This window comes from Tympanuchus pallidicinctus, unplaced genomic scaffold (assembly GCF_026119805.1).
Source record: "Tympanuchus pallidicinctus isolate F22 unplaced genomic scaffold, pur_lepc_1.0 scaffold2, whole genome shotgun sequence".
Lineage (NCBI taxonomy): Eukaryota > Metazoa > Chordata > Aves > Galliformes > Phasianidae > Tympanuchus > Tympanuchus pallidicinctus.
The window spans coordinates 84,794-108,744 of NW_026294721.1; the positions used below are offsets into that span (position 1 = coordinate 84,794).

Genomic DNA, 23,951 nt, shown 5'->3' on the forward strand with positions numbered 1-23,951 from the left:
AGCTCTGTGAAAGGGTTGATATGTGTAGAATGAGAGGAAATGGCTTGAAGTTGAGGGAGGGGAGATTGAGGTGGGACATCAGGGGGAAATTCTTTACCCAGAGAGCAGTGAGGGGCTGAACAGCTGCCAGAGAGGCTGTGATGCCCCGTCCATCCCTGGAGGTGTTCAAGGCCAGGCTGGATGGGCAGCCTGGTTCAGCATTACACGTTGGTGGCCCTGCATGCGGCAGGGGGTTGGAGCTTCGTGATCCTTGGGGTCCCTTGCAGCCCTGGCCATGCTGTGATGCTGTGATGCTGTGATTCAACGCTGCTTGGCTGACACGGCTGGAAGGTGCAGGTCTGCACCGCGTGTCGTCTGATGGTTCCGGCTGGGGATCCTCGTCCTGCTGGCTGCGCTGAGCCCTGCGCAGAGCCGGGCTGCTGGAGGGGGTGGCTGAGCTGCGGCTCCGTGCCTGGGCTGCCTGCTGAGCTCCGTTTGCCAAGACGTGGCCAGAAGCTGCACAACCTGGACAGCTTGAAAAAGCAAAGCGAAACAAACAGCGGAATTTCCTTCCGATGAATTTGGAAGTTTGTCTCCTGCTGGTGGTTTGTGGTTTTTACCTGCTTGCGGTTGCTGTCACCGATTTCACGTGGATTCCCTTCTCACCCTGCAGGTTTCCACCGGAGGCAACAGCAGAACGGCCAGAAGCAGCGGCAGCAGCAGCAGCAGCAAGCAGGAGGTGAGGGCTGGGGGGGGGCTGAGCTCCACATGGGGGTCCTGAAGGCTGGTCACCCAGCTGAGATTCACATCTGTGAGAGCTGCAAGAACACGGGTGGCTGCAACACAGCAGGAGAGGCTGCAGGAGCTGGGAACGTTCAGGTTGAGAAGAGGAGCTGAGGGCAGAGCTCACTGCTCTCTATGGCTGCTGAAGGGAGGCTGCAGGGAGCTGGGGGCGGCCTCTGCTCTGTGCCATCAGCGATGGGAGCAGAGGGAACGGCTTCAAGCTGCGGCAGGGGAGATTGAGGCTGGGCGTGAGGAAGAATCGCTGGTCAGCAAGGTGGGCAGCACTGCAATGGATGCCCAGGGAGGTGGGGGAGGCAGCGAGCCTGGGGGTGTCGAAGGCAAGGCTGGGTGCTGTGCTGAGGGACGGGGTGCAGTGGGAGCTGTTGGTGATGGGGGAGCGGTGGGACTGGGGGAGCTTGGAGGTCTTTTCCAACCTGGGTGATTCCAGGGTTCTAAAAAGGACGGGGAGCTGTTGGGAAGAGTCCAGCGCAGGGCAGCAAGATGGAGAGCGGCCTGGAGCATCTCTGCTATGGAGAAAGGCTGAGCTGCGTCTGTTCAGCATGGAGGGAAGGAGGCTGAGAGGGGAGCTGAGCCAGGGCTGTGAATATCTGAGGTGTGGGGGCAGCACGGCGAGGCCGGACTCTGTTCAGTGGGGAGTGGAGACAGGAGGAGGGGAAACGGCCGGGAACTGAGCATAGGAAGTTGTGCAGCACTGTGCGAAGGAACGGCTGTGCAGTGAGGGGAGGAGCGATGGAACAGGGAGGGGGGGTCTGTGGGTCCCAACGGGTCTCTATGGGTCCCAGTGGGTCTCTATGGGTCCCAACGGGTCTCTATGGGTCCCGATGGGTCCCAATGTGTCTCTATGGGTCCCAGTGTGTCTCTATGGGTCCCAAGTGGTCCCAATGCATCTCAATGTGTCTCCATGGGTCCCAACATGTCTCTATGGGTCCCAGTGGGTCTCTATGGGTCCCGATGTGTCTCTATGGGTCCCACTGTGTCTCCATGGGTCCCAGTGTGTCTCTATTGGTCCCAACATGTCTCTATGGGTCCCAACGTGTCTCTATGGGTCCCAATGGGTCTCTGTGGGTCCCAATGTGTCTCTATGGATCCCAACATGTCTCTATGGGTCCCAACGTGTCTCTATGGGTCCCAATGTGTCTCTGTGGGTCCCAATATGTCTCTGTGGGTCCCAACGTGTCTCTATGGGTCCCAGTGTGTCTCTATGGGTCCCAACATGTCTCTATGGGTCCCAACATGTCTCTGTGGGTCCCAACGTGTCTCTATGGGTCCCAATGTGTCTCTATGGGTCCCAACGTGTCTCTATGGGTCCCAACATGTCTCTATGGGTCCCACTGTGTCTCTATGGGTCCCAACGTGTCTCTATGGGTCCCAACGTGTCTCTATGGGTCCCAGTGTGTCTCTGTGGGTCCCAACGTGTCTCTGTGGGTCCCAACGTGTCTCTATGGGTCCCACTGTGTCTCTATGGGTCCCAATATGTCTCTATGGGTCCCAATGTGTCTCTGTGGATCCTAATGTGTCTCTATGGGTCCCAACATGTCTCTATGGGTCCCAACGTGTCTCTATGGGTCCCAATGGGTCTCTGTGGGTCCCAATGTGTCTCTATGGATCCCAACATGTCTCTATGGGTCCCAACGTGTCTCTATGGGTCCCAATGTGTCTCTGTGGGTCCCAATATGTCTCTGTGGGTCCCAGCGTGTCTCTATGGGTCCCAGTGTGTCTCTATGGGTCCCAACATGTCTCTATGGGTCCCAACATGTCTCTGTGGGTCCCAACGTGTCTCTATGGGTCCCACTGTGTCTCTATGGGTCCCAACGTGTCTCTATGGGTCCCAATGTGTCTCTATGGGTCCCAACATGTCTCTATGGGTCCCAACGTGTCTCTGTGGGTCCCAACGTGTCTCTATGGGTCCCACTGTGTCTCTATGGGTCCCAATATGTCTCTATGGGTCCCAATGTGTCTCTGTGGATCCTAATGTGTCTCTATGGGTCCCAACATGTCTCTATGGGTCCCACTGTGTCTCTATGGGTCCCAACGTGTCTCTATGGGTCCCAACGTGTCTCTATGGGTCTGTTCAGCATGGAGTAAAGAAGGCTGAGAGGGGAGCTGATCCAGGGCTGTGAATACCTGAGGTGTGGGGGCATGGTGGTGAGGCCAGGCTCTGTTCAGCAATACATGCAAACAGGGTGAGGGGAAACGGACACAAGCTGCAGCAGAATGGTTCTATGATTCTATTCTATGATTCAAGGAAGGTTGAAGGCTCTTACAAGCAGCTCTGTAGAGCAGGAGGTCAGAACTTCTCCATCCACCTTCCCCTTCCATGCACAGCTGTTTCCCTCTATCAGCCTCCGTTTTGGTGTGAAGATCAGCCCGGGGCTGATGGCTCGGCTCTCAGTGCTTCTGCCTCGGCCTTCAGGTCCTGCCCTAACAGGGCTCTCTCCCTCTTCCTGTGTTGGACACAACGCAGCACTGGGTGGTGGGACAGAAAGTTTAGCAGAAAAATAGAGAATTCCAAATCCTATATGGAAGAAATGCAAGTAGGAACGTGGGGCTGGGGGAGGGAGGGCGCTCAGGAGTTCACTGCATCTCCTACAGGTGGAGGCTGAGCTCTGGGGCATCCGCTTGGTTTCATGGATGATGCTGCTCGTGTCTCCATCCCTTCCTCCATCCCTCCCACATGGGACGGGGATCCAGCCCTGCTTGTTGTGCCTCCATCCCTCCTTGTTGTGCCTCCATCCCTCCTTGTTGTGCCTCCATCCTTCCTTGTTGTGCCTCCATCCTTCCTTGTTGTGCCTCCATCCCTCCTTGTTGTGCCTCCATCCTTCCTTGTTGTGTCTCCATCCTTCCTTGTTGTGCCTCCATCCCTCCTTGTTGTGCCTCCATCCCTCCTTGTTGTGCCTCCATCCTTCCTTGTTGTGCCTCCATCCTTCCTTGTTGTGCCTCCATCCTTCCTTGTTGTGTCTCCATCCTTCCTTGTTGTGCCTCCATCCTTCCTTGTTGTGCCTCCATCCCTCCTTGTTGTGCCTCCATCCTTCCTTGTGCCTCCATCCCTCCTTGTTGTGCCTCCATCCTTCCTTGTTGTGCCTCCATCCTTCCTTGTTGTGCCTCCATCCCTCCTTGTTGTGCCTCCATCCTTCCTTTTTTTGCCTCCATCCTTCCTTGTTGTGCCTCCATCCCTCCTTGTTGTGCCTCCATCCCTCCTTGTTGTGCCTCCATCCTTCCTTGTTGTGCCTCCATCCTTCCTTGTTGTGCCTCCATCCCTCCTTGTTGTGCCTCCATCCCTCCTTGTTGTGCCTCCATCCTTCCTTGTTGTGCCTCCATCCTTCCTTGTTGTGCCTCCATCCTTCCTTGTCGTGCCTCCATCCTTCCTTGTTGTGCCTCCATCCCTCCTTGTTGTGCCTCCATCCTTCCTTGTTGTGCCTCCATCCCTCCTTGTTGTGCCTCCATCCTTCCTTGTTGTGCCTCCATCCCTCCTTGTTGTGCCTCCATCCCTCCTTGTTGTGCCTCCATCCCTCCTTGTTGTGCCTCCATCCTTCCTTGTTGTGCCTCCATCCTTCCTTGTTGTGCCTCCATCCTTCCTTGTTGTGCCTCCATCCCTCCTTGTTGTGCCTCCATCCCTCCCACGTGGGATGGGGATCCATCTTTCCTTGTTGTGTCTCCATCCCTCCCACCTGGGATGAGGATCCAGCCCAGCTTGTTGTGCCTCCATCCTTCCTTGTTGTGTCTCCATCCCTCCCACCAGGGATCAGGATCCATCCCTCCTTGTTGTGCCTCCATCCTTCCTTGTTGTGCCTCCATCCTTCCCACTTGGGATGGGGATCCATCCTTCCTTGTGCCTCCATCCCTTCCTTGGCCTGTGGGTGCCTCCCGTTGAGCACAGAGGTTGGCTGGCCGCGCAGCCGCCCTCGGTTCAGTCCTGCTTTTCCTCCCCAGGAAGAAGAGCTGTTCCCCTTCAACCTGGACGAGTTCGTTACGGTGGACGAGGTGATCGAGGAGAGCGAATCCCCGGTGAAAACGCAGCGCGCTCAGCCCAAGGGGAAGAGGAAGGAATGCTGCAGGAGCAACTGGGAGCCCAGCTCCAAGAGGAGGAAGGACAGGAGCTCCCCGCAGCGCCTGGCCGAGAGCCGGCTGTCCTTCGTCATGTTGGACGAGATCGGCGAGGAGGAGGAGGAGGAGGCCGGCGCGCAGCTGGGGATGCTGGTGGTGGACGAGGTGCTGGAGGAGGACGAGGCGGCGGGGGAGGCGGGCGGCGAGCAGCGGGCGCCCCTGGCTTTGGACGAGCCGGAGGGGGGCGGCGCGGCGAGGGACGGCGGCGCTCCGGAGGGACGGCGATCGAAAGCGGAGCCTTTGGTGACCGTGGATGAAATCGGGGAGGTGGAGGAGCTGCCGCTGAACGAAGCCGCGGAGCTGAGCGCCAAGGAGGAGGAGAAGGGCGGCGCCGAGGATCCCTGCCAGGTGCCCGACGATCCCAGCGCCTTGGTGACGGTGGATGAGATCCGCGAGGAGGACGGCGGCGCGGCGTGGGATGAGGCCAACGAGGACGAGGACGATTTCCTGGCTGATTTCAACCGGCTGAAGGAGGAGCTGAACTTTGTGACGGTGGACGAGGTTGGGGAGGAGGATGAGGAGGAGGAGGAGGAAGAAAGCGCTTTGCCGGGGAAAGAGCCGAAGGGAGGTGAAGACGAGGAGGAAATTGCTGCTGCTGCGGGACCAGAGGAAGAAACGGCCGCCAGTGCAGGACCAGAAGAGGAGGACATCGTTGCTGTTGCAGGGCCGGAAGAGATGGAAGTTCTGGGCGCTGCTCATCCAGAGGAAGAAGAAGAAAATGCGGCCTCCAAACCAAAAGGTGAGGAGCTGCTGGCAGATGGGGAGCAGGAATGGGGTGCGTGGCAGGGCTGCGTGGGGAAGGGGCGAAGGGAGACGTGTGGGGGTGAGAGGAGAGCTGCAGAGTGGGTCTGTGTGCAGAATGGAGCCGGGAAAGGGTGAAGGGAGGCGTAAGGGAGCCAGGAGAGCTCCGGATAACCCAGGGAGCTGCAGGCTGTGACATCCGAGCCCAGCTGGCAGGCAGGGCTGAAGGGTGGCTGTGCTGGGAGCAGAGCGGGGCTGGAGCACCTCTGCTGTGGGGACAGGGAGGGAGCTGGGGCTGTGCGGCATGGAGAAGGCTCAGAGGAGGCCGTATTGTGACCTTCCAGGACCTGAAGGGGCCCTATGGGAGAGCTGGAGGGGGACTTCATAAGGGCAGGGAGTGAGAGGATGAGGGCAAATGGCTTGAAAATTAAAGGGGGTGGATTTAGGTGATAGGAGGGCGTTCTTTGTGAGGAGCGGGTTGCCCAAGGAGGCTGTGGATGCCCCAGCCCTGCAGGCATCCGAGGCCAGGCTGGATGTGGCTCTGGGCAGCCTGGGCTGCTGGTTGGTGCCCTGCACACAGCAGGGCTTGGAGCTGGATGAGCGCTGTGCTCCTGTGCAACCCAGGCCATTCTAGGACTCTGTGTGGGGCACTGAACAGGTCCCCCATTGAGGCTGTGGGTGCCCACAAGTGCTGTTTCGTGCATCCCAAAGGCCGGGACGGCCCTCAGCTCACTGCCATCCTTCTCAGGTCTGGATTACCTCCTCCCCAAGGCCGGCTTCTTCTGCCAAATCTGCTCCCTGTTCTACTCGGATGAGACCTCAGTGAAGAATCACTGCCGCACGGCGCTGCACCAGCAGAACGCAGAGGTGGGCTGTGGGCTGGGGGGGCTGCATGGATCTGGAGGGGCTGCATGGATTTGGGGGGCTGCATGGATCTGAGGGGGGGGCTGCAGGGATCTGGAGGGGCTGCAGGGATTTGGGGGGGCTGCAGGGATTTGGGGGGGCTGCATGGATCTGGGGGCTGCAGGGATCTGGAGGGGCTGCATGGATCTGGGGGGCTGCACGGATCTGGGGGCTGCACAGATCTGGGGGGCTGCAGGGATCAGGGGGGCTACAGGGATGTGGAGGGGCTGCATGGATCTGGGGGGCTGCACAGATCTGGGGGGCTGCACAGATCTGGGGGCTGCACAGATCTGGGGGCTGCACGGATCTGGGGGCTGCACGGATCTGGGGGGCTGCATGGATCTGGGGGGGCTGCACGGATCTGGGGGGGCTGCAGGGATCTGGGGGGGCTGCATGGATCTGGGGGGGCTGCACGGATCTGGGGGGGCTGCAGGGATCTGGGGGGGCTGCAGGGATCTGGGGGGGCTGCACGGATCTGGGGGGCTGCATGGATCTGGAGGGGCTGCACGGATCTGGGGGGGTTTGCATGGATGTGGGGGGCCGCCTGCTCACTGCGCCCTTCTTCCTGCAGAAGTTCATGGCCACAAAGAAGGAGGAGGGGAGCAGCGGGGCTGAGCAGAGCCCGAGGTGACGGGAGGAGAGGAGAGGAGCCTCCATCCTTCCATCCTTCCATCCTTCCGTGCCATCCAGCGTGGCGCCCGGCTGCGATCCGTTGGTGTTGTACAGAGCCAGACTGAGACACCCGTTGTGGGGGGGGGGTGGGGGGGGGGGTAGGGGGCTTTGGTTTGTGTCCCAAAGCATCGGGGTGCTGGGGGGCTGCTTCCCCCCCCTCCCCTCCGCTCACCTGCCATAAACACCCTCCTTGTACAGCCCCCAGGGCTTCGTGTGTGCTGTGCCTCCCCCTGCCCCCCAACCTGGGGTCCTGGTGTTGGTTGGGTGCCCTCTACGCATCACCCGGGGGGAGGGGGGGGGTCTCTGGCTTCTCTTGGGACCCCCACCCAGGGGAGGGAGGGGATCCCTTATGCCCTGCCTGTTGAGAGGTGGGGGGGGGAGGGGTCTCTGGTTTCTCTTGGGACCCCCGCCTCCTGGAGCACCCCGTCGCCTCTGGGGGGCCCTGCAGTGCTCTGGGTGATCCATGGTATCGTGGCCGAGTTTGCGATGCTGTGCTGTGGGTCTTCAGCTCACCTTGGATGGGGAGGGGGGGGGGGGGGGGTCCCTTCTGCCTGCCTCCCCCAGCTGCTGGGGGGGCTCTGGTTCCCTTCAGGCCCCCCATCCCTTGGAGCATCATGGAGCATCCCATCACCCTGGGGGGTGGAAGCCGATGCTCCGGGGCCGTGCAGCCATCGGCGGCCTTGTGGCCGTTTGCTGCGGGGCTTCGGCTCGTCATGGAGCTGCCACCAGCCGTGGGGCCGGCCGAGATCCACCGGGGCACCCAGGGAGCTGCCAGAGCCCACAGCTCAGCCCTTGGCCTCGGCGCCGACTGGTGAGGTGCCGGCAGGCCGGAGGTTCGCTCCCACCTACGGGAAGGGTTGTGAGGGGGAGCTGGGGAGCTGCGGGCCCTTCAGCCTGAGCTCGGCGCAGGGAAGGCGAGCGGGGGGTGAAGGCCAGCCTTGGTGGGTTCACCAAGGGCAGCGGCTGCTCCACCGACCTCTGGTCAGAGGGGAAAGGCTGCTGACGTCGGCCTGCACTTGGGCAAGGACTTGGACTGGCGCTGCGCTGTGCTGCAGGAGCCGGCAGCCCTTGGCCGGGTGAAATCCTGGCTGCACGAGGAGCTGATGTGGGGCCGGAGGGCAGAGCTGAACGGAGCCCCGGGGGTCGGTGCTGAGCCAGGCCTCATCTGCACTGCGTGCAGCTCTGGGCTGCAGAGCACAAAAAGGACGGGGAGCTGTTGGGAAGAGTCCAGCGCAGGGCAGCAAGATGGAGAGCGGCCTGGAGCATCTCTGCTATGGAGAAAGGCTGAGCTGCGTCTGTTCAGCATGGAGGGAAGGAGGCTGAGAGGGGAGCTGAGGCAGGGCTGTGAATATCTGAGGTGTGGGGGCAGCACGGCGAGGCCGGACTCTGTTCAGTGGGGAGTGGAGACAGGAGGAGGGGAAACGGCCGGGAACTGAGCATAGGAAGTTGTGCAGCACTGTGCGAAGGAACGGCTGTGCAGTGAGGGGAGGAGCGATGGAACAGGGAGGGGGAGTCTGTGGGTCCCAGTGGGTCTCTATGGGTCCCAACAGGTCTCTATGGGTCCCAATGTGTCTCTATGGGTCCCAATGTGTCCCTATGGGTCCCAACGTGTCTCTATGGCTCCCAGCATGTCTCTATAGGTCCCAATGTGTCTCTGTGGGTCCCAACATGTCTCTATGGGTCCCAATGTGTCCCTATGGTCCCAACGTGTCTCCATGGGTCCCAATGTGTCCCTATGGGTCCCAATGTGTCCCTATGGGTCCCAACGTGTCTCTATGGCTCCCAGCATGTGTCTATAGGTCCCAATGTGTCTCTGTGGGTCCCAACATGTCTCTATGGGTCCCAATGTGTCCCTATGGTCCCAACGTGTCTCCATGGGTCCCAATGTGTCTCCATGGGTCCCAATGTGTCCCTATGGGTCCCAATGTGTCCCTATGGGTCCCAACGTGTCTCTATGGCTCCCAGCATGTCTCTATAGGTCCCAATGTGTCTCTGTGGGTCCCAACATGTCTCTATGGGTCCCAATGTGTCCCTATGGTCCCAACGTGTCTCCATGGGTCCCAATGTGTCCCTATGGGTCCCAACGTGTCTCTATGGGTCCCAACGTGTCTCTATGGCTCCCAGCGTGTCTCTATAGGTCTCAATGTGTCTCTATGGGTCCCAATGTGTCACTATGGGTCCCAACGTGTGTCTGTGGGTCCCATTGTGTCTCCATGGGTCCCATTGTGTCTCCATGGGTCCCAACGTGTCTCTATGGCTCCCAGCGTGTCTCTATAGGTCCCAATGTGTCTCTATGGGTCCCAACGTGTCTCTATGGCTCCCAGCGTGTCTCTATAGGTCCCAATGTGTCTCTATGGGTCCCAACGTGTCTCTATGGCTCCCAGCGTGTCTCTATAGGTCTCAATGTGTCTCTATGGGTCCCAATGTGTCTCTATGGGTCCCAACGTGTCTCTATAGGTCTCAATGTGTCTCTGTGGGTCCCAATGTGTCTCTATGGGTCCCAACGTGTCTCTATAGGTCTCAATGTGTCTCTATGGGTCCCAACGTGTCTCTGTGGGTCCCAACGTGTCTCCATGGGTTGGCTGCGAGTGTGGAGCTGCCTGGGGGCTGCAAGGCCCTGCAGGGGGATCTGGGCCGGCTATGGAATGCTGGGCTGAAGGCAGTGGGATGAGTTACAACAAGGCCATAGGTCGGGTCCTGCGCTTTGGCCACCACAAACCCAGGTCGGCATCCAGGCAGGTCTGGAAACATCTCCAGAGCAGGAGACTCCACCACCTCCATGGGCAGCCGGGGAGCATCAGTGGGGCATCAGTGGGGCATCAGTGGGGCATCAGTGGGGCATCAGTGGGGCATGGAGGACCTTGAGTGTGGAGGAGGCTCAGTGCAGACCTCATTGCTGAGGGGAGTGGGGGCACCATGGGGACACAGCGGGACATCGGTGGGACACTGGGACATCGAGGGGACACTGGGACATCGATGGGGCATGGGGATCCCAGTGGGGCATCAGTGGGGTCTGAAGGACCTTGAGTGTGGAGGAGAGGAGGTTCAGGGCAGACCTGGTTGCTGAAGGGAGTGGGGACACCATGGGGATACAATGGGGCGTGGAGAACCCCAATGGGATACTGGGACATCGGTGGGTCATCAGTGGGGCATGGGGACCCCAGTGGGACTATGGGGCATCAATGGGGCATCAGTGGGGCATGGAGGGCCTTGATTGTGGAGAAGAGGAGGCTCAGGGCAGACCTCATTGCTGAGGGGAGTGGGGACACCATGGGGACACAGCGGGACATCGGTGGGACACTGGGACACCCATGGGGCATGGGGACCTCAATGGAGCTGTAGGACATCAATGGGGCATGGGAACCCCAATGGGGCTGTGGGGCGTCAATGGGGCATCAGTGGGGCATGGGGACCCCGATGGGCCATGGAAGACCTTGAGTGTAGAGAAGAGAAAGCTCAGTGCAGACCTCATTGCTGAGGGGAGTGGGGACACCATGGGGACACAGAGGGACATGGAGAACCCCGATGGGACACTGGGACATCGATGGGGCATGGGAACCCCAATGGGGCTGTGGGGCGTCAATGGGGCATCAGTGGGGCATGGGGACCCCAATGGGCCATGGAGGACCTTGGCAAAACCTATCGGCGTGCAGGGGTCTGAGTTGGGGGGGGGGGGCTTAATAGGGGAAATATGGGGGGGGGGGGTCTATAGGGGGTCCTATTCTGAGGGGAGGGTTCAATAGGGGGGGGGGGGGGGTCCTAGGAGTCCCATTTGCGGGGGGGGGGTCCTGTATGGGATCTCATGAGTCCTATTTGGGGGAGAGGGGGGGAAGTTGTATGGGGTGGGGTCCCATTCTGGGGGATGGGATTCAGTAGGGGAGTGGTGCAAGGAGCCCCATTTGGGGGGGGGTCCTATTGGGGGGGGTCCTATTGGGGGGGGGTTCTGTATGGGAGGCTTCCAAGGAGGCTCGTTTTGGGGTGCATGGGGGTGTCTGTATGATTGGGGGGGGGGCTCCAGGAGTCCCATTTCGGGGGGGGGATGGGCGGTTATATGGGGTGGGGTCCTATTCTGGGAGGGGGGGGGGGCGTTCAGTATTGGGGGGGGTCCCAGGAGCCCCATTTAGGAGGGTCTGTGTGGGGGTCCCAATGCAGGGCTCTGTCTGGGGGTCCTGGGGAAGGGGGGGCGAGGGGGGGTCTGAGTTGGGGGGGGGCTTAATAGGGGAAATATGGGGGGGGGTTATGCAGGGTGCTGGCTTCATATGGAGTTCCTGTTATGGGGGGGGAGATGCGGGGGGGGTCCCAGTGTGCGGAATCCCATCTGTATGCATTGATCCTAGGCTGGGGGGTCCCGGAGAATTCCACCCCCCCTTCAGGGGTCTCCGGCCCCCCCCACGGCCGCTCTGTGCTGTAAGGCCCCCCCAATCCTCCCCCCCCCCGTCAGTGCAGGAGGGGCCGTCGGTGCTGACGCTGCTGTTGGTTGGGGGGGGGGGCGTGAGGGGGGATGGGGGGTCTGACCTCACTGCATCATTCTGCCCTGCCTTCCCTTCGGGCTGCTCTTCCAGGGCACGGAGGGAGTGGGCAGCCCCTGGGGGGGGGGGAAAGGGGGGGGATTAAATGAGGAGGGGGGCGAAAGGGAGGACTTCGCTGCTGGGGAAACTGAGGCGGTGGCAGCAGGGCCAAGCGTGGTGCGTTCCCCTTTAAGAGAGGCCGAGGGGGGGGTTGGGGGTTTGGAGGAGGAGTGGGGGGGGGGGGAGGGGGGCTGTGCCGCAGTGCGGGGGGGTCGGAGGGGGGGCGGGGGGGGGGGCGGTGCGGGGCGATGCTGCGGGTCTTCGTGCTGCACGCGGAGGAGCTCCGCACGCCGGACGCCGACATCAGCGATGCGTATTGCGGGGTCGTGTTCAGAGGTGCGGGGTTTGGAGGGGGGGGGGGGGGGGGGGGTTGTGTTGGGGGTCTCGGAGGCTGCGGCCCCCCCCCGGAGGTTTTGTGCTGGGGGCGGGGCTGTGGGGCCCAACGGAGGGGCGCTGGGGGGGGGGAGGGGTGGGAGTGAGCTGAGGTCTGGTTGCTGTATGGGGGTCTCGGTTTGGTGGGGGGGGGTCCGTTACGTGGGGGGGGGGGGGGGGCCTGGAGACCCATTTTGGGGGCTTTATATTGGGTCGGGTCCCATTATGGGGGGGGGGGAAGTCAGTATGACAGGGTCCCAGGAGTCCCATTTGGGTGGGGGGGTCTGTATAGGGAGTCCTGTTCTGGGGGGGAGGTCAGTATGGGAGGGGTCCCAGGAGACCCGTTTTGGGGGGGGGGGTGGGAGTCTGTATAGAGGAGGGTCCCATCTGTGGGGGTCCTGTATGGGAAGGGTCCCATTTGGGGGGGTTCAGTAGGGGGGAGATCTGAGGAATCCCAATTGGGGGGGGGGGGGTGTCTGTATGGGGGGGGGGTCCCAGGAGACCCATTTTTTGGGGGGGGGGTGGGAGTCTGTATAGAGGAGGGTCCCATTTGGGGGGGTTCAGTATGGGAGGGGTCCCATTTGGGGGGGGGGTCTGTATGGGAGAGACCTCAGGAGTCCCAAAGGGGGGGGGTCTGTATGGGGGGGGGGTCCTATTCTGGGGGGGGGGTCATTATGGGAGGGGTCCTAGGAGACCCATTTTTGGGGGGGGGGGTCTGTATGGGGGGGTCCTGTTCTGCAGGGGTTTCAGGATGGGAGGGATCTCGGGGGTCCCATTTTGGGGGGGGGGGTTGTATAGGGGTCCTATTTTGGGGGGGGTCAGTATGGGAGACCCATTTTGAGGGGGGGGGAGTCTGTATAGAGGGGGGGTCCCATTCGAGGGGGTTCAGTAGGGGGGAGATCTGAGGAGTCTCAGTTGGGGGGGGTCTGTATGGGGGGGGGTCCTATTGTGGGAGGAGGGTTCAGTATGGGAGGGGTCCCAGGAGACCCATTTTGGGGGGGGGTGAGGGGGGGGGTTATATGGGGTGGAGCCCCATTTTAGGGGGGGTCCTATTCTAGGATAGGGGTTCAGTATGGGAGGGGTCCCAGGAGACCCATTTTGAGGGGGGGGGGGGAGTCTGTGTAGAGGGGGGGTCCCATTTGGGGGGGTTCAGTAGGGGGAGATCTGAGGAGTCCCAATTGGGGGGGGGGTCTGTATGGGGGGGGTCCTATTGTGGGAGGAGGGTTCAGTATGGGAGGGATCTCGGGGGTCCCATTTTGGAGGGGGGGGGGGTTGTATTGAGGGTCCTATTCTGGGGGGGGGTCGGTATGGGAGGGGTCCTAGGAGTCCCATTTTGGGGGGGGGGTTATATGGGGTGGAGCCCCTATATTTGGGGGGGAGTCTGTATAGAGGTGGGGGTCCCATTTGGGGGGGTTCAGTAGGGGGGAGATCTGAGGAATCCCAATTGGGGGGGGGGTCCTGTATGGGGGGGTCCTATTGTGGGAGGAGGGTTCAGTATGGGAGGGGTCCTAGGAGTCCCATTTTGGGGGGGGTTGTATAGGGGTTCCTATTTTGGGGGGGGGTCGGTATGGGAGGGGTCCTAGGAGACCCATTTTGGGGGGGGGGGGTGTCTGTATAGAGGGGGGGTCCCATTTGGGGGGGGGGGTTCCTCTATGGGATCTCATGAGTCCTATTTGGGGGAGAGGGGGGGGAAGTTGTATGGGGTGGGGTCCCATTCTGGGGGGGGGTTCAGTAGGGGAGTGGTGCAAGGAGCCCCATTTGGGGGGGGGTCCTATTGGGGGGGGTCCTATTGGGGGGGGTTCTGTATGGGAGGCTTCCAAGGAGGCTCGTTTTGGGGGGCATGGGGGGTGTCTGTATGATTGGGGGGGGGCTCCAGGAGTCCCATTTCGGGGGGGGGGTGGGCGGTTTTATGGGGTGGGGTCCTATTCTGGGAGGGGGGGGGGCGTTCAGTATTGGGTGGGGGTCCCAGGAGCCCCATTTAGGAGGGTCTGTGTGGGGGTCCCAATGCAGGGCTCTGTCTGGGGGTCCCGGGGAAGGGGGGGGGAGGGGAGTCTGAGTTGGGGGGGGGCTTAATAGGGGAAATATTGGGGGGGGGGTTATGCAGGGTGCTGGCTTCATATGGAGTCCCTGTTATGGGGGGGGGGTGCGGGGGGGTCCCAGTGTGCGGAATCCCATCTGTATGCATTGATCCTAGGCTGGGGGGTCCAGGAGAATTTCACCCCCCCCCCTTCAGGGGTCTCCGGCCCCCCCCACGGCCGCTCTGTGCTGTAAGGCCCCCCCAATCCCCCCCCCCCCTCAGTGCAGGAGGGGCCGTCGGTGCTGACGCTGCTGTGGGTGGCTGGGGGGGGGGGGGGGGGGGCATAGCTGAGCGGTGACAGCAGTGGCGCAGCCGCCGCTATTTCTGGTCCCGCGAGAGCAGCTGCGGGGGGGGGGGGGCGGTGATGAATGACCCCCCCGGGATGAACCGAGGGGGGGGGGGGGAAGAGGGGGGGGAGGGGTCCGCTAAAGGGGAGACGGGCAGTGAATTGGGGGGGGGGGCGGAGGGGGTGGGATGGTGGTTGGGGGGGGGGGCAGTGCGGGGTGATTTTTCCCCCCCCCCCCGGCCATCATGGCACTGAACCGCACGGGGGGGGGGGGGGAGGTGGGAGAGGAGGGAGGAGCACCTACAGGTAGTCGACATCACGACCCCGTGCGTGACGTCACGGGCCCGTAGTGACGTCACGACCTTAGGATGCTGCCCCCCTCCCTTCCCACCCCCCCCCCCCTCCCTTCCCACCCCCCCCCCCTCCCATCATGGCACTGAACCCCACGGGGGAGGGGGGGGGGGGGGGTGGGAAAGGGGGGGGGGTGAGAGAGGAGGGGGGTGGGTGGGAGGGGAGGTGGGGGCACATCCAGGTAGTCGACGTCACGACCCCGTAGTGACGTCACACCCTAAGGTTGCTGCCCCCCCCCTCATGCAACGCCCCCCCCCCCACATCCGCGCCGCCGCTCGTCCCAACACCCCACACCCCCCCTCCGTCGCTGTGGCCACGCCCCTCCCGCTGTGGCCACGCCCCTCCTCCTCCGTGGCCACGCCCCCCCTCTCACCTCCCCCCCCCCCTCCCCCCCCATCCATCGCTGCCCGTTGCGGCGCTGCCCCGCTCTCCGGCCATGCTGCGCTGCGTCCTGCAGCGAGCCCAGCTGCGCCGCCCCGAGAAGGGGGACAGGCAGAGCGACCCCGTGGCCAGCCTGACCTTCCGAGGTGAGCCCCACAGCTTTGGGGTCGCCGGGGGGGGGGGGTTGGACTCCCCAAATCCGCGTGGAGCCGCGCCGCTCTGCGCCCCCCCCGCCCCTTTCTGCCTATCGGAGTCCCCCCTCCCCACATGACGGGAGGCGGAGGTGGGCGCCGGGCGCCGCTCCTGGGTTTGGGGTTCGCGGGAGACGCCGTTGACTTTTAGGGTTGGTTGGCGGGGGGGACGGAGTCGGGGATGGAGCCCAAACGGGTGATGGCAGCTGCGCCTTTGGGTGCTCCGAGGGGGGTCCTGGGGGGGGACCCCGAGTTTTGTGGGTGAGAAGCGCCTGAGAGCCGGGAGCGGCGATCCTGCGGGGGTCCGACCCAGCGCTGTGGGGTTCGAGGGGCTGCGCGGCCTTTGGGATGGGGGTCCGGTTCCCCTCAATGTTGGGGAGAAGCCCCCAGGTTGGTGCCTGAGGACCCCCAGTGGTTGTGAATGGGAACCCCGAGATCTGAGCCCTCAGGGTTTGTGAATGAAGACCCTATGGGGCTCCATCCCTTTGCTGGGGGCTCTGGGGGTTTCTTCATCCTTTGGGATGGGGGTTCCGTTCCCCTAAATGATGGGGAACCCCTGAGGTTGGTGCCTGAGGACCCCCAAGAGTTGTGAATGGGATCCCTTGGGATTTATGAAGGGGAACCCCAAGATCTGAGCATGGGGAGCCCTCAAGTTGTGAATGAAGACCCTATGGGGGTCCGTCCCATTGCTTTGGGATTTGAGGGGCTGCCCATCTTTTAGGACGGGGGTTCCTTTCCCCTAAATGCTGGGGAGCCCCCCCAGGTTGGTGCCTGAGGACCCCCCAGTGGTTGTGAATGGGAACCCTGAGATCTGAGCCCTCAGGGTTTGTGAATGAAGACCCTACAGGGCTCCATCCCATCGCTGGGGGCTCTGGGGGTTTCTTCATCCTTTGGGATGGGGGTTCCGTTCCCCTAAATGATGGGGAGCCCCCCCAGATTGGTGCCTGAGGACCCCCAAGAGTTGTGAATGGGATCCCTTGGGATTTATGAAGGGGAACCCCAGGATCTGAGCATGGGGAGCCCGCAGGGTTTGTGGCTGAGGACCCTATAGGGGTCCGTCCCATTGCTTTGGGGTTTGAGGGGCTGCCCATCTTTTAGGACGGGGGTTCCGTTCCCCTAAATGTTGGGGAGCCCCCCCAGGTTGGTGCCTGAGGACCCCCCAGTGGTTGTGAATGGGAACCCTGAGATCTGAGCCCTCAGGGTTTGTGAATGAAGACCCTATGGGGCTCCGTCCCATCGCTGTGGGGTTTGAGGGGCTGCCCATCCTTTGGGATGGGGGTTCCTTTCCCCTAAATGCTGGGGTACCCCTGAGATTGGTGCCTGAAGGCACCCCAAGAGTTGTGAATGGGATCCCTTGGGATTTATGAAGGATCTGAGCTTGGGAAGCCTTCAATTATGTGAATGCAGACCCTATAGGGGTGCATCCCATCACTATGGGATTTGAGGGGCCATTTTGTCCCCCCCCGATCCCTCACACCCGTCACCCCATAGCAGTGGGGCGACGTGGCTCCCAGCCGATGGGAAATGGCCGTTTGTAGGTAAAGGAACCCAAAGCGAAGGACAGGAAGGAGCCGAGGGGCGGCGCGGCCCTTCCTGCCGCGTCCCAAGGGGGGGTCGGGATGGCGATGGGGTCATTGGGGTCAATGGGGCCGTTGGCAGGCGGCCGCCCCGCTGCTATGGGGTGCGGTGCCGGATGGAGGCCGCCATGCTGGGAAATCCCAAAATAGGAAAAGCGGCGGCCCCAAAGCTGGGCTGGGTTTGGGGTCAAGGTTTGGGGTCGGTGTTATTGAGTGCTGTGCTGGGGGGGGGGGGGGAGCTCTGCCCCATAGGCGGCAGTGGGGCGGCCCCAAAGGAGCGCTGTGGGGTCTGTGGGGAAACTGAGGGGCAGAGTGGGGGATCTGTGGGGGAACTGGGGCACAGAATATAGGATCTGTGGGGAAAATGAGGCCCAGCCTATGGGATCTATGGGGGAATTGAGGCACAGCCTATGGGATTTATGGGGGAATTGAGGCCCAGCCTATGGGATCTATAGGGAAACTGAGGCACAGAATATAGGATCTGTGGGGAAACTGAGGCCCAGCCTATGAGATCTATGGGGGAATTGAGGCACAACGTGGGATTATGGGGGAATTGAGGCCCAGCCTATGGGATCTGTGGGGAAATTGAGGCCCAGCCTATGGGATCTATGGGGGAATTGAGGCCCAGCCTATGGGATCTATGGGGGAATTGAGGCCCAGCCTATGGGATCTATGGGGGAATTGAGGCCCAGCCTATGGGATCTATGGGGAAACTGAGGCCCAGCCTATGGGATCTGTGGGGGAAATGAGGCACAGCATATGCGATCTGTGGGGAAACTGAGGCATAGGGTATTGGGTCTATGGCATGGTGTATAGGGTCTTTGAGGAACTGATGCCTTGGGTATAGGATCTATAGGGATCTGAGGCACAGAATATGGGGTCAGTGGGGAAACTGGGGCACAGCTTATGGGATCTATGGGGAAATTGGGGGGCTGTAGGATCAGTGGGGAGCTGAGGCACAGGATATGGGATCTATGGCGTTGGGTATAGGATCTATGGGGGACTGTGGCACAGCATATGGGGTCAATTGGGAAACTGGGGCACAGCATATGGGTTCTATGGGGAAATTGGGGGGCTGTAGGATCAGTGGGGAGCTGAGGCATAGGATATGGGATCTATGGGGAAACTGAAGCCCAGCTTATGGGATCTGTGAGGGAATTGAGACCCAGCCTATGGGATCTGTGGGGAAACTGAGGCACAGAGTGTGGGGTCAGTGTGGGAACTGAGGCATAGGATATGGGATCGATGACATTGTGTATAGGGTCTGTGAGGAACTGATGCCTTGGGTATAGGATCTATAGGGATCTGAGGCACAGAATATGGGGTCAGTGGGGAAACTGAGGCCCAGCCTATGGGGGGAGTGAGGCACAGGGTGTGGGATTTGTGGGGGATCTGAGGCACAGAATATGGGGTCAGTGGGGAAACTGGGGCACAGCTTATGGGATCTATGGGGAAATTGAGGCACTGTAGGATCAGTGGGGAGCTGAGGCACAGCATATGGGATCTATGGCGTTGGGTATAGGATCTATGGGGACTGAGGCATAAGATATGGGTTCTGTGGGGAACTGAAGCACAGGGTTTGGGATCTGTGGGGAAACAGGTTCAGTGTATGGGGTCAGTTGGGAGACGGGCACGGTGTGTAGGATTATGGGGAATCTGAGGCTCAGCCTATGAGATCTATGGGGGAATTGAGGCCCAGCCTGTGGGATCTGTGGGGAAACTGAGGCCCAGCCTATGGGATCTATGGGGAAACTGAGGCATAGGGTATTGGGTCTATGGCATGGTGTATAGGGTCTGTGAGGAACTGATGCCTTGTGTATAGGATCTATAGGGATCTGAGGCACAGAATATGGGGTCAGTGGGGAAACTGGGGCACAGCTTATGGGATCTATGGGGAAATTGGGGGGCTGTAGGATCAGTGGGGAGCTGAGGCACAGCATATGGGATCTGTGGGGAAATTGGGGGGCTGTAGGATCAGTGGGGAGCTGAGGCATAGGATATGGGATCTATGGGGAAACTGAAGCCCAGCTTATGGGATCTGTGAGGGAATTGAGACCCAGCCTATGGGATCTGTGGGGAAACTGAGGCACAGAGTGTGGGGTCAGTGTGGGAACTGAGGCATAGGATATGGGATCGATGACATTGTGTATAGGGTCTGTGAGGAACTGATGCCTTGGGTATAGGAACTATAGGGATCTGAGGCACAGAATATGGGGTCAGTGGTGAAACTGGGGCACAGCATATGGGATCTATGGGGAAATTGGGGGGCTGTAGGATCAGTGGGGAGCTGAGGCACAGGATATGGGATCTATGGCGTTGGGTATAGGATCTATGGGGACTGAGGCACAGCATATGGGGTCAGTGGGGAAATTGGGGCGCTGTAGGATCAGTGGGGAGCTGAGGCACAGCATATGGGATCTATGGGGGAAATGAGACACAGCATATGGGCTCAGTGGGGAAACAGGCACCGGATATGGGATCAATGGGGAAACCGAGGCGCAGGAAGTGAGAAACCCCATTGTTTGTCCCACTGGTGCATGGGGTGGGAGCTGAGTTTTAGGGCCGTTGCCACGCACCCCCCGTTTGTTGTAGGGGTGAAGAAGAAGACGAAGGTCATCAAGAACAGCATCAACCCCGTATGGAACGAGGTGAGCGCCACCCTTTCCTCCCCGACCCTATAAGGGATCCTATGAAAAACCCTATTGCAACCGGGGCTCTTCTCTCTTTGTAGGGTTTCGAATGGGATCTGAAGGGCGTCGCTTTGGACCTCGGCTCTGAGCTGTGCGTCGTTGTCAAGGACCATGAGACTGTGGGGAGGAATAGGTGGGGAGAAGGGGGGAAAGAAGGGGGGAAAGAAGGGGAAAAGGGGGAAAAGGGGGAGGCTTTGATCCCAATATTCCCCCCCATGGCTCCGATTTGCAAAGCCTGGGGCGTGCACTTTCGTGCACGCCCCAGGCTTTGCAAAACGGAGCCTGGGGGGAAGGTTGTTGAATTTAGGATCGACCCCCCCTTGGGGTCTCCCCCAACCCCCCACTGTAACCCTGCTGACCCTACAGGTTTTTGGGGGAAGCTCGGGTTCCCCTACGGGATGTGCTGTCCTCAGCCAGCCTGGCGGCGTCCTATGATGTGCCTTTGTTGGATAGCAAGAAGCAGAACACCGGGGTGAGGAAGGGTGTGGGGATGGAGGTGGGGTGGGGATTCGGTGGGGTGGGGATGTGGCAATGGGGTGGGGAGTCAATGGGGTGGGGGCACAGTGGGATGGGGAGTCAATGGGATGGGGAAATGGCAGTGGTATGGGGGCACAATGGGATGGGGAGTCAATGGGATGGGGAGTCAATGGGATGGGGGCACAATGGGATGGGGGCACAATGGGATGGGGGCTCAATGGGGTGGGGAGTCAATGGGATGTGGACAATGGGATGGGGACACAATGGGATGGGGAAACAGCAGTGGTATTGGGGCACAATGGGATGGGGGCACAATGGGATGGGGGCACAATGGGATGGGGGCACAATGGGATGGGGGCACAATGGGATGGGGACACAATGGGATGGGGAAATGGCAGTGGTATTGGGGCACAGTAGGATGGGGAGTCAATGGGGTGGGGGCACAATGGGGTGGGGGCACAATGGGGTGGGGGCACAATGGGGTGGGGGCACAATGGGATGGGGACACAATGGGATGGGGACACAATGGGATGGGGACACAATGGGATGGGGACACAATGGGATGGGGAAATGGCAGTGGTATGGGGGCACAATAGGATGGGGAGTCAATGGGATGGGGGCACAATGGGGTGGGGGCACAATGGGATGGGGACACAATGGGATGGGGGCTCAATGGGATGGGGACGTGGCAATGGGTTGGGGACACAGTGAGATGGGGAAATGGCAGTGGGGATGGGGACTTGATGGGATGGGGACAAGGCAGTAGGATGGGGACACAGCAATGGGGTGGAGACGTGGCGATGGAATGGGGACACTGTGGGATGGGGACGTGGCAATGGAAGGGGGACACAGTGGGGTGGGGAAGTGGCACTGAAATGGAGACATGGCAGTGGGATGGGGATGTGGCACAGGGATGGAGGCAATAGGATGGGGACGTGGCAATGAAATGGGGCCACAGTGGGGTGGGGGCACAGGGGGATGGGGGCATGGCACAGGGATGGAGGCAATAGGATGGGGACGTGGCAATGAAATGGGGACACAGTGGGGTGGGAACACAATGGGATGGGGATGTGGCAATGGAAGGGGGACACAGTGGGGTGGGGGCACAGTGGGATGGGGGCATGGCACAGGGATGGAGGCAATAGGATGGGGACGTGGCAATGAAATGGGGACACAGTGGGGTGGGGACACAATGGGATGGGGATGTGGCAATGGAAGGGGGACACAGTGGGGTGGGGGCACAGTGGGATGGGGGCATGGCACAGGGATGGAGGCAATAGGATGGGGACGTGGCAATGAAATGGGGACACAGTGGGGTGGGAACACAATGGGATGGGGATGTGGCGCTGAAATGGAGACATGGCAGTGGGATGGGGATGTGGCACAGGGATGGAGGCAATAGGATGGGGACGTGGCAATGGAAGGGGGACCCAGTGGGATGGGGACCCAGTGGGGTGGGGACACGGGGATGGGGACGTGGCAATGGAAGGGGGACACAGTGGGGTGGGGACACAATGGGATGGGGATGTGGCACAAGGATGGAGGCAATAGGATGGGGATGTGGCAATGGAAGGGGGACCCAGTGGGATGGGGACCCAGTGGGGTGGGGACACGGGGATGGGGACGTGGCAATGGAAGGGGGACACAGTGGGGTGGGGGCACAGTGGGATGGGGGCATGGCACAGGGATGGAGGCAATAGGATGGGGACGTGGCAATGAAATGGGGCCACGGTGGGGTGGGGACACGGGGATGGGGACGTGGCAATGGAAGGGGGACACGGTGGGGTGGGGACACAGGGGGATGGGGGCACAGTGGGATGGGGCCATGGCACAGGGATGGAGGCAATAGGATGGGGACATGGCAATGGAAGGGGGACCCGGTGGGATGGGGACCCAGTGGGATGTGGACAAAGTGGGATGGGGGCATGGTGATGAAATGGGGACCCATTGGGATGGGGCCGTGGCCGTGGGACGGGGATGTGTGACGACTCTCCCCTTTCGCCCAGGCTTCCCTCATCCTGCAAGTCTCCTACACCCCTCCTCCGGGCGCTGCCCCCCTTTTCCCTCCCCCAGCCCCCCCCGAGGCCGCCCCGGCGGCGGTGGCAGAGCCCGACACGCTCACCGGTAATGCGGGGGCCGCAGGGGGGGACGCGTCCCCCATCGCCCACCCCACAGCGCCCGGGGACCCGCAGCAACCTCCCTGCCTCCCGCCTCGCGCAGAAGCGGCCACCGAGGAGGAGGGGGACGACCAGGCGGCCACGGGGGACGAGTTGGAGCCCCCGTCCTCAGGGCTGCCGGGTTCGGAGCCGCCCTCGCTGCCCCGCAGACCCCCGGCTCCCCGCGGCCGTGGGGTGAAGCGCAGGAGGAGTTTGCCCAAAAAACCCCTGTCCAACAAACCGCAGGACTTCCAGGTGAGACCCCTGGTCGCTCAGAACTCAGCCTGGGTGTCATCAGCTGCAAGCTGACCCCAAGGTGTCCCCTTGAGGCCGGGCCGACCCCCTCCTCGTTCCTCCCCCCCCAGATCCGGGTTCGGGTGATCGAGGCCCGGCAGCTGCCCGGCGTTCACATCCGCCCCGTGGTGAAGGTGACGGCGGCGGGGCAGAGCAAGAGGACCAGGATCCGTAAAGGCAACAGCCCCCGCTTCGACGAGGTGAGGGGGGGGGGAAATGCAGGACGGGGTGCGAACCCAAACGCACCCAACCAGTCCAGCTCTATTTGAGCCGCCTCAATTCTGGCAGCTCTGTTCTACCCGGTGCTTATTTTGCTGTTCTTCGGTAGCCTGACCCTTGGGCGCATGAGCATGGCGCACCTTGACAGCCGTGCTCTTCATTCGGGCAGCAATTCTTGCCCCAGCTCAGCAGCCCAAATCTTTGCCCCCCCTTCTTTGCCCCCCCTTCTTTGCCCCCCCTTCTTTGTCCCCCCTTCTTTGCCCCCCCTTCTTTGCCCGCATTCTCCACCAAAAAGCATCACAGAGTTGGCTGGATCGATCCATGCCCATCACAGGGGGGCAACAGGCCCCTGCCCTCCCCCCCTCTCCCCACCCCAGCCCCACAGAAATGGGAAGGAAGGAAGGGAGAATATAAAATAAAACCAGCGGCAGCGATCTATGGAGGAGAACTGCTTTTACTACCGCAATATAATACAATCTAATTGGAATTGAGACTAATAAATCAAATGAGATAGGAGAGAGAAAGATCCTGAGGCCGAGTCAAACCTGAAAAGCTTGGAACGGCTGGGAAAGCACCTCCAGTGCCAGGCAGGAAGAGACCAACCCAGGCAGAAGGGCCAGATCCCACGAGCTCCATGATGTACAGGGATGGGTACCGGGAACTGGGGCCATGGGCACTGTAATACCCGATGCACCGCGTGATGTTTTGATGCGGAATGCTGAGAACCCCAAAAAACAAAACCCCATAAAAGCGTGACGTTGAGCATCGCCCCGGTGCCCCAGGCTGGGAGCGCCGCGCTCCATCGCCTCTTCTTCTTCAGACCTTCTTCTTCAACGTCTTCGAGTCGCCGGCCGAGCTGTTCGACGTGCCCATCTTCATCACGGTGAGCCCCCCGCCGTGTCCCCACCCCCAGCCCGGGGATGTGGCTCTGCTCCCCCCCCTGGGCTCACTGCTCCTCCCACAGGTCCTGGATTCGCGCTCTTTCCGGATGGACGCGGTGATCGGCGAGTTTCGGGTAGGGATCCGTCCCGTCTCTGTGTGATGGGTTGGTGGCTGGGCTACAATCTTGGAGATCTTTTCCAGCCTTTGTGACTGTGATTCCAGGAGCT

At 61.2% G+C, this 23,951-nt stretch overlaps 3 protein-coding genes and 3 long non-coding RNA genes across 23 annotated transcripts in view; 5 read left to right on the top strand and 1 right to left on the bottom strand.

Moving 5' to 3' along the window:
• The window catches only part of ZNF638 (zinc finger protein 638), a 49,863-nt gene extending 42,460 nt beyond the window's left edge, over window positions 1-7,403 (top strand). Inside the window, exons 22-25 of the mRNA XM_052682935.1 lie at window positions 653-718; window positions 4,714-5,626; window positions 6,377-6,495; window positions 7,103-7,403. Of these exons, the coding sequence (XP_052538895.1) occupies window positions 653-718; window positions 4,714-5,626; window positions 6,377-6,495; window positions 7,103-7,162 (1,158 nt within the window). The 3' untranslated portion in view covers window positions 7,163-7,403. The remainder of the gene's footprint in view (window positions 1-652; window positions 719-4,713; window positions 5,627-6,376; window positions 6,496-7,102) is intronic.
• Window positions 782-4,608, top strand: LOC128080556 (uncharacterized). The gene is made up of 3 exons (XM_052682937.1): window positions 782-1,655; window positions 2,476-2,538; window positions 2,859-4,608. Exon 3 carries the CDS (start codon window positions 3,411-3,413, stop codon window positions 4,458-4,460), a length of 1,050 nt encoding a protein of 349 aa, XP_052538897.1. The 5' UTR covers window positions 782-1,655; window positions 2,476-2,538; window positions 2,859-3,410; the 3' UTR covers window positions 4,461-4,608.
• A 1,701-nt stretch (window positions 7,404-9,104) lies between the features above and the next one.
• Window positions 9,105-10,649, top strand: LOC128080561 (uncharacterized). Of its 2 annotated transcripts, none has more exons than XR_008206750.1 (3): window positions 9,105-9,121; window positions 9,601-10,070; window positions 10,635-10,649. It is a non-coding gene; the product is annotated as an uncharacterized LOC128080561 (long non-coding RNA). The 2 variants fall into 2 exon arrangements; XR_008206751.1 differs by lacking the exon at window positions 9,105-9,121 and adding an exon at window positions 9,284-9,300.
• Window positions 9,955-10,773, bottom strand: LOC128080570 (uncharacterized). The gene is made up of 3 exons (XR_008206774.1): window positions 10,671-10,773; window positions 10,226-10,259; window positions 9,955-10,063 (listed from the first exon to the last, which is right to left on the bottom strand). It is a non-coding gene; the product is annotated as an uncharacterized LOC128080570 (long non-coding RNA).
• Window positions 10,774-12,002: 1,229 nt separating this feature from the next.
• Window positions 12,003-23,951, top strand: part of DYSF (dysferlin) — a 72,477-nt gene continuing 60,528 nt past the window's right edge. For 3 of the 12 annotated variants that reach the window (XM_052682926.1, XM_052682929.1, XM_052682932.1), the window contains exons 1-8: window positions 12,003-12,107; window positions 19,599-19,654; window positions 19,738-19,829; window positions 20,063-20,168; window positions 22,180-22,584; window positions 22,695-22,823; window positions 23,663-23,725; window positions 23,807-23,857. In XM_052682926.1, the coding sequence (XP_052538886.1) occupies window positions 12,020-12,107; window positions 19,599-19,654; window positions 19,738-19,829; window positions 20,063-20,168; window positions 22,180-22,584; window positions 22,695-22,823; window positions 23,663-23,725; window positions 23,807-23,857 (990 nt within the window). In that variant the 5' untranslated portion in view covers window positions 12,003-12,019. Of the gene's footprint in view, window positions 12,108-15,258; window positions 15,385-19,185; window positions 19,655-19,737; window positions 19,830-20,062; window positions 20,169-22,179; window positions 22,585-22,694; window positions 22,824-23,662; window positions 23,726-23,806; window positions 23,858-23,951 lie in introns of those variants that run through there. The other 9 variants (XM_052682925.1, XM_052682928.1, XM_052682931.1 and 6 more) reach the window with 6 other exon arrangements.
• Window positions 15,618-16,799, top strand: LOC128080560 (uncharacterized). 6 transcript variants are annotated; one of them, XR_008206748.1, is made up of 4 exons: window positions 15,618-15,731; window positions 15,879-16,081; window positions 16,253-16,594; window positions 16,768-16,799. It is a non-coding gene; the product is annotated as an uncharacterized LOC128080560 (long non-coding RNA). The 6 variants fall into 6 exon arrangements; XR_008206749.1 differs by having other exon boundaries at window positions 16,253-16,569; window positions 16,742-16,799; XR_008206747.1 differs by having other exon boundaries at window positions 15,618-15,843; window positions 16,016-16,081; window positions 16,253-16,793.

Excerpts from the sequence above, each read along its gene's own strand:
- LOC128080556 (XM_052682937.1), top strand. The coding sequence starts at position 3,411 with ATGGATGATGCTGCTCGTGTCTCCATCCCTTCCTCCATCCCTCCCACA.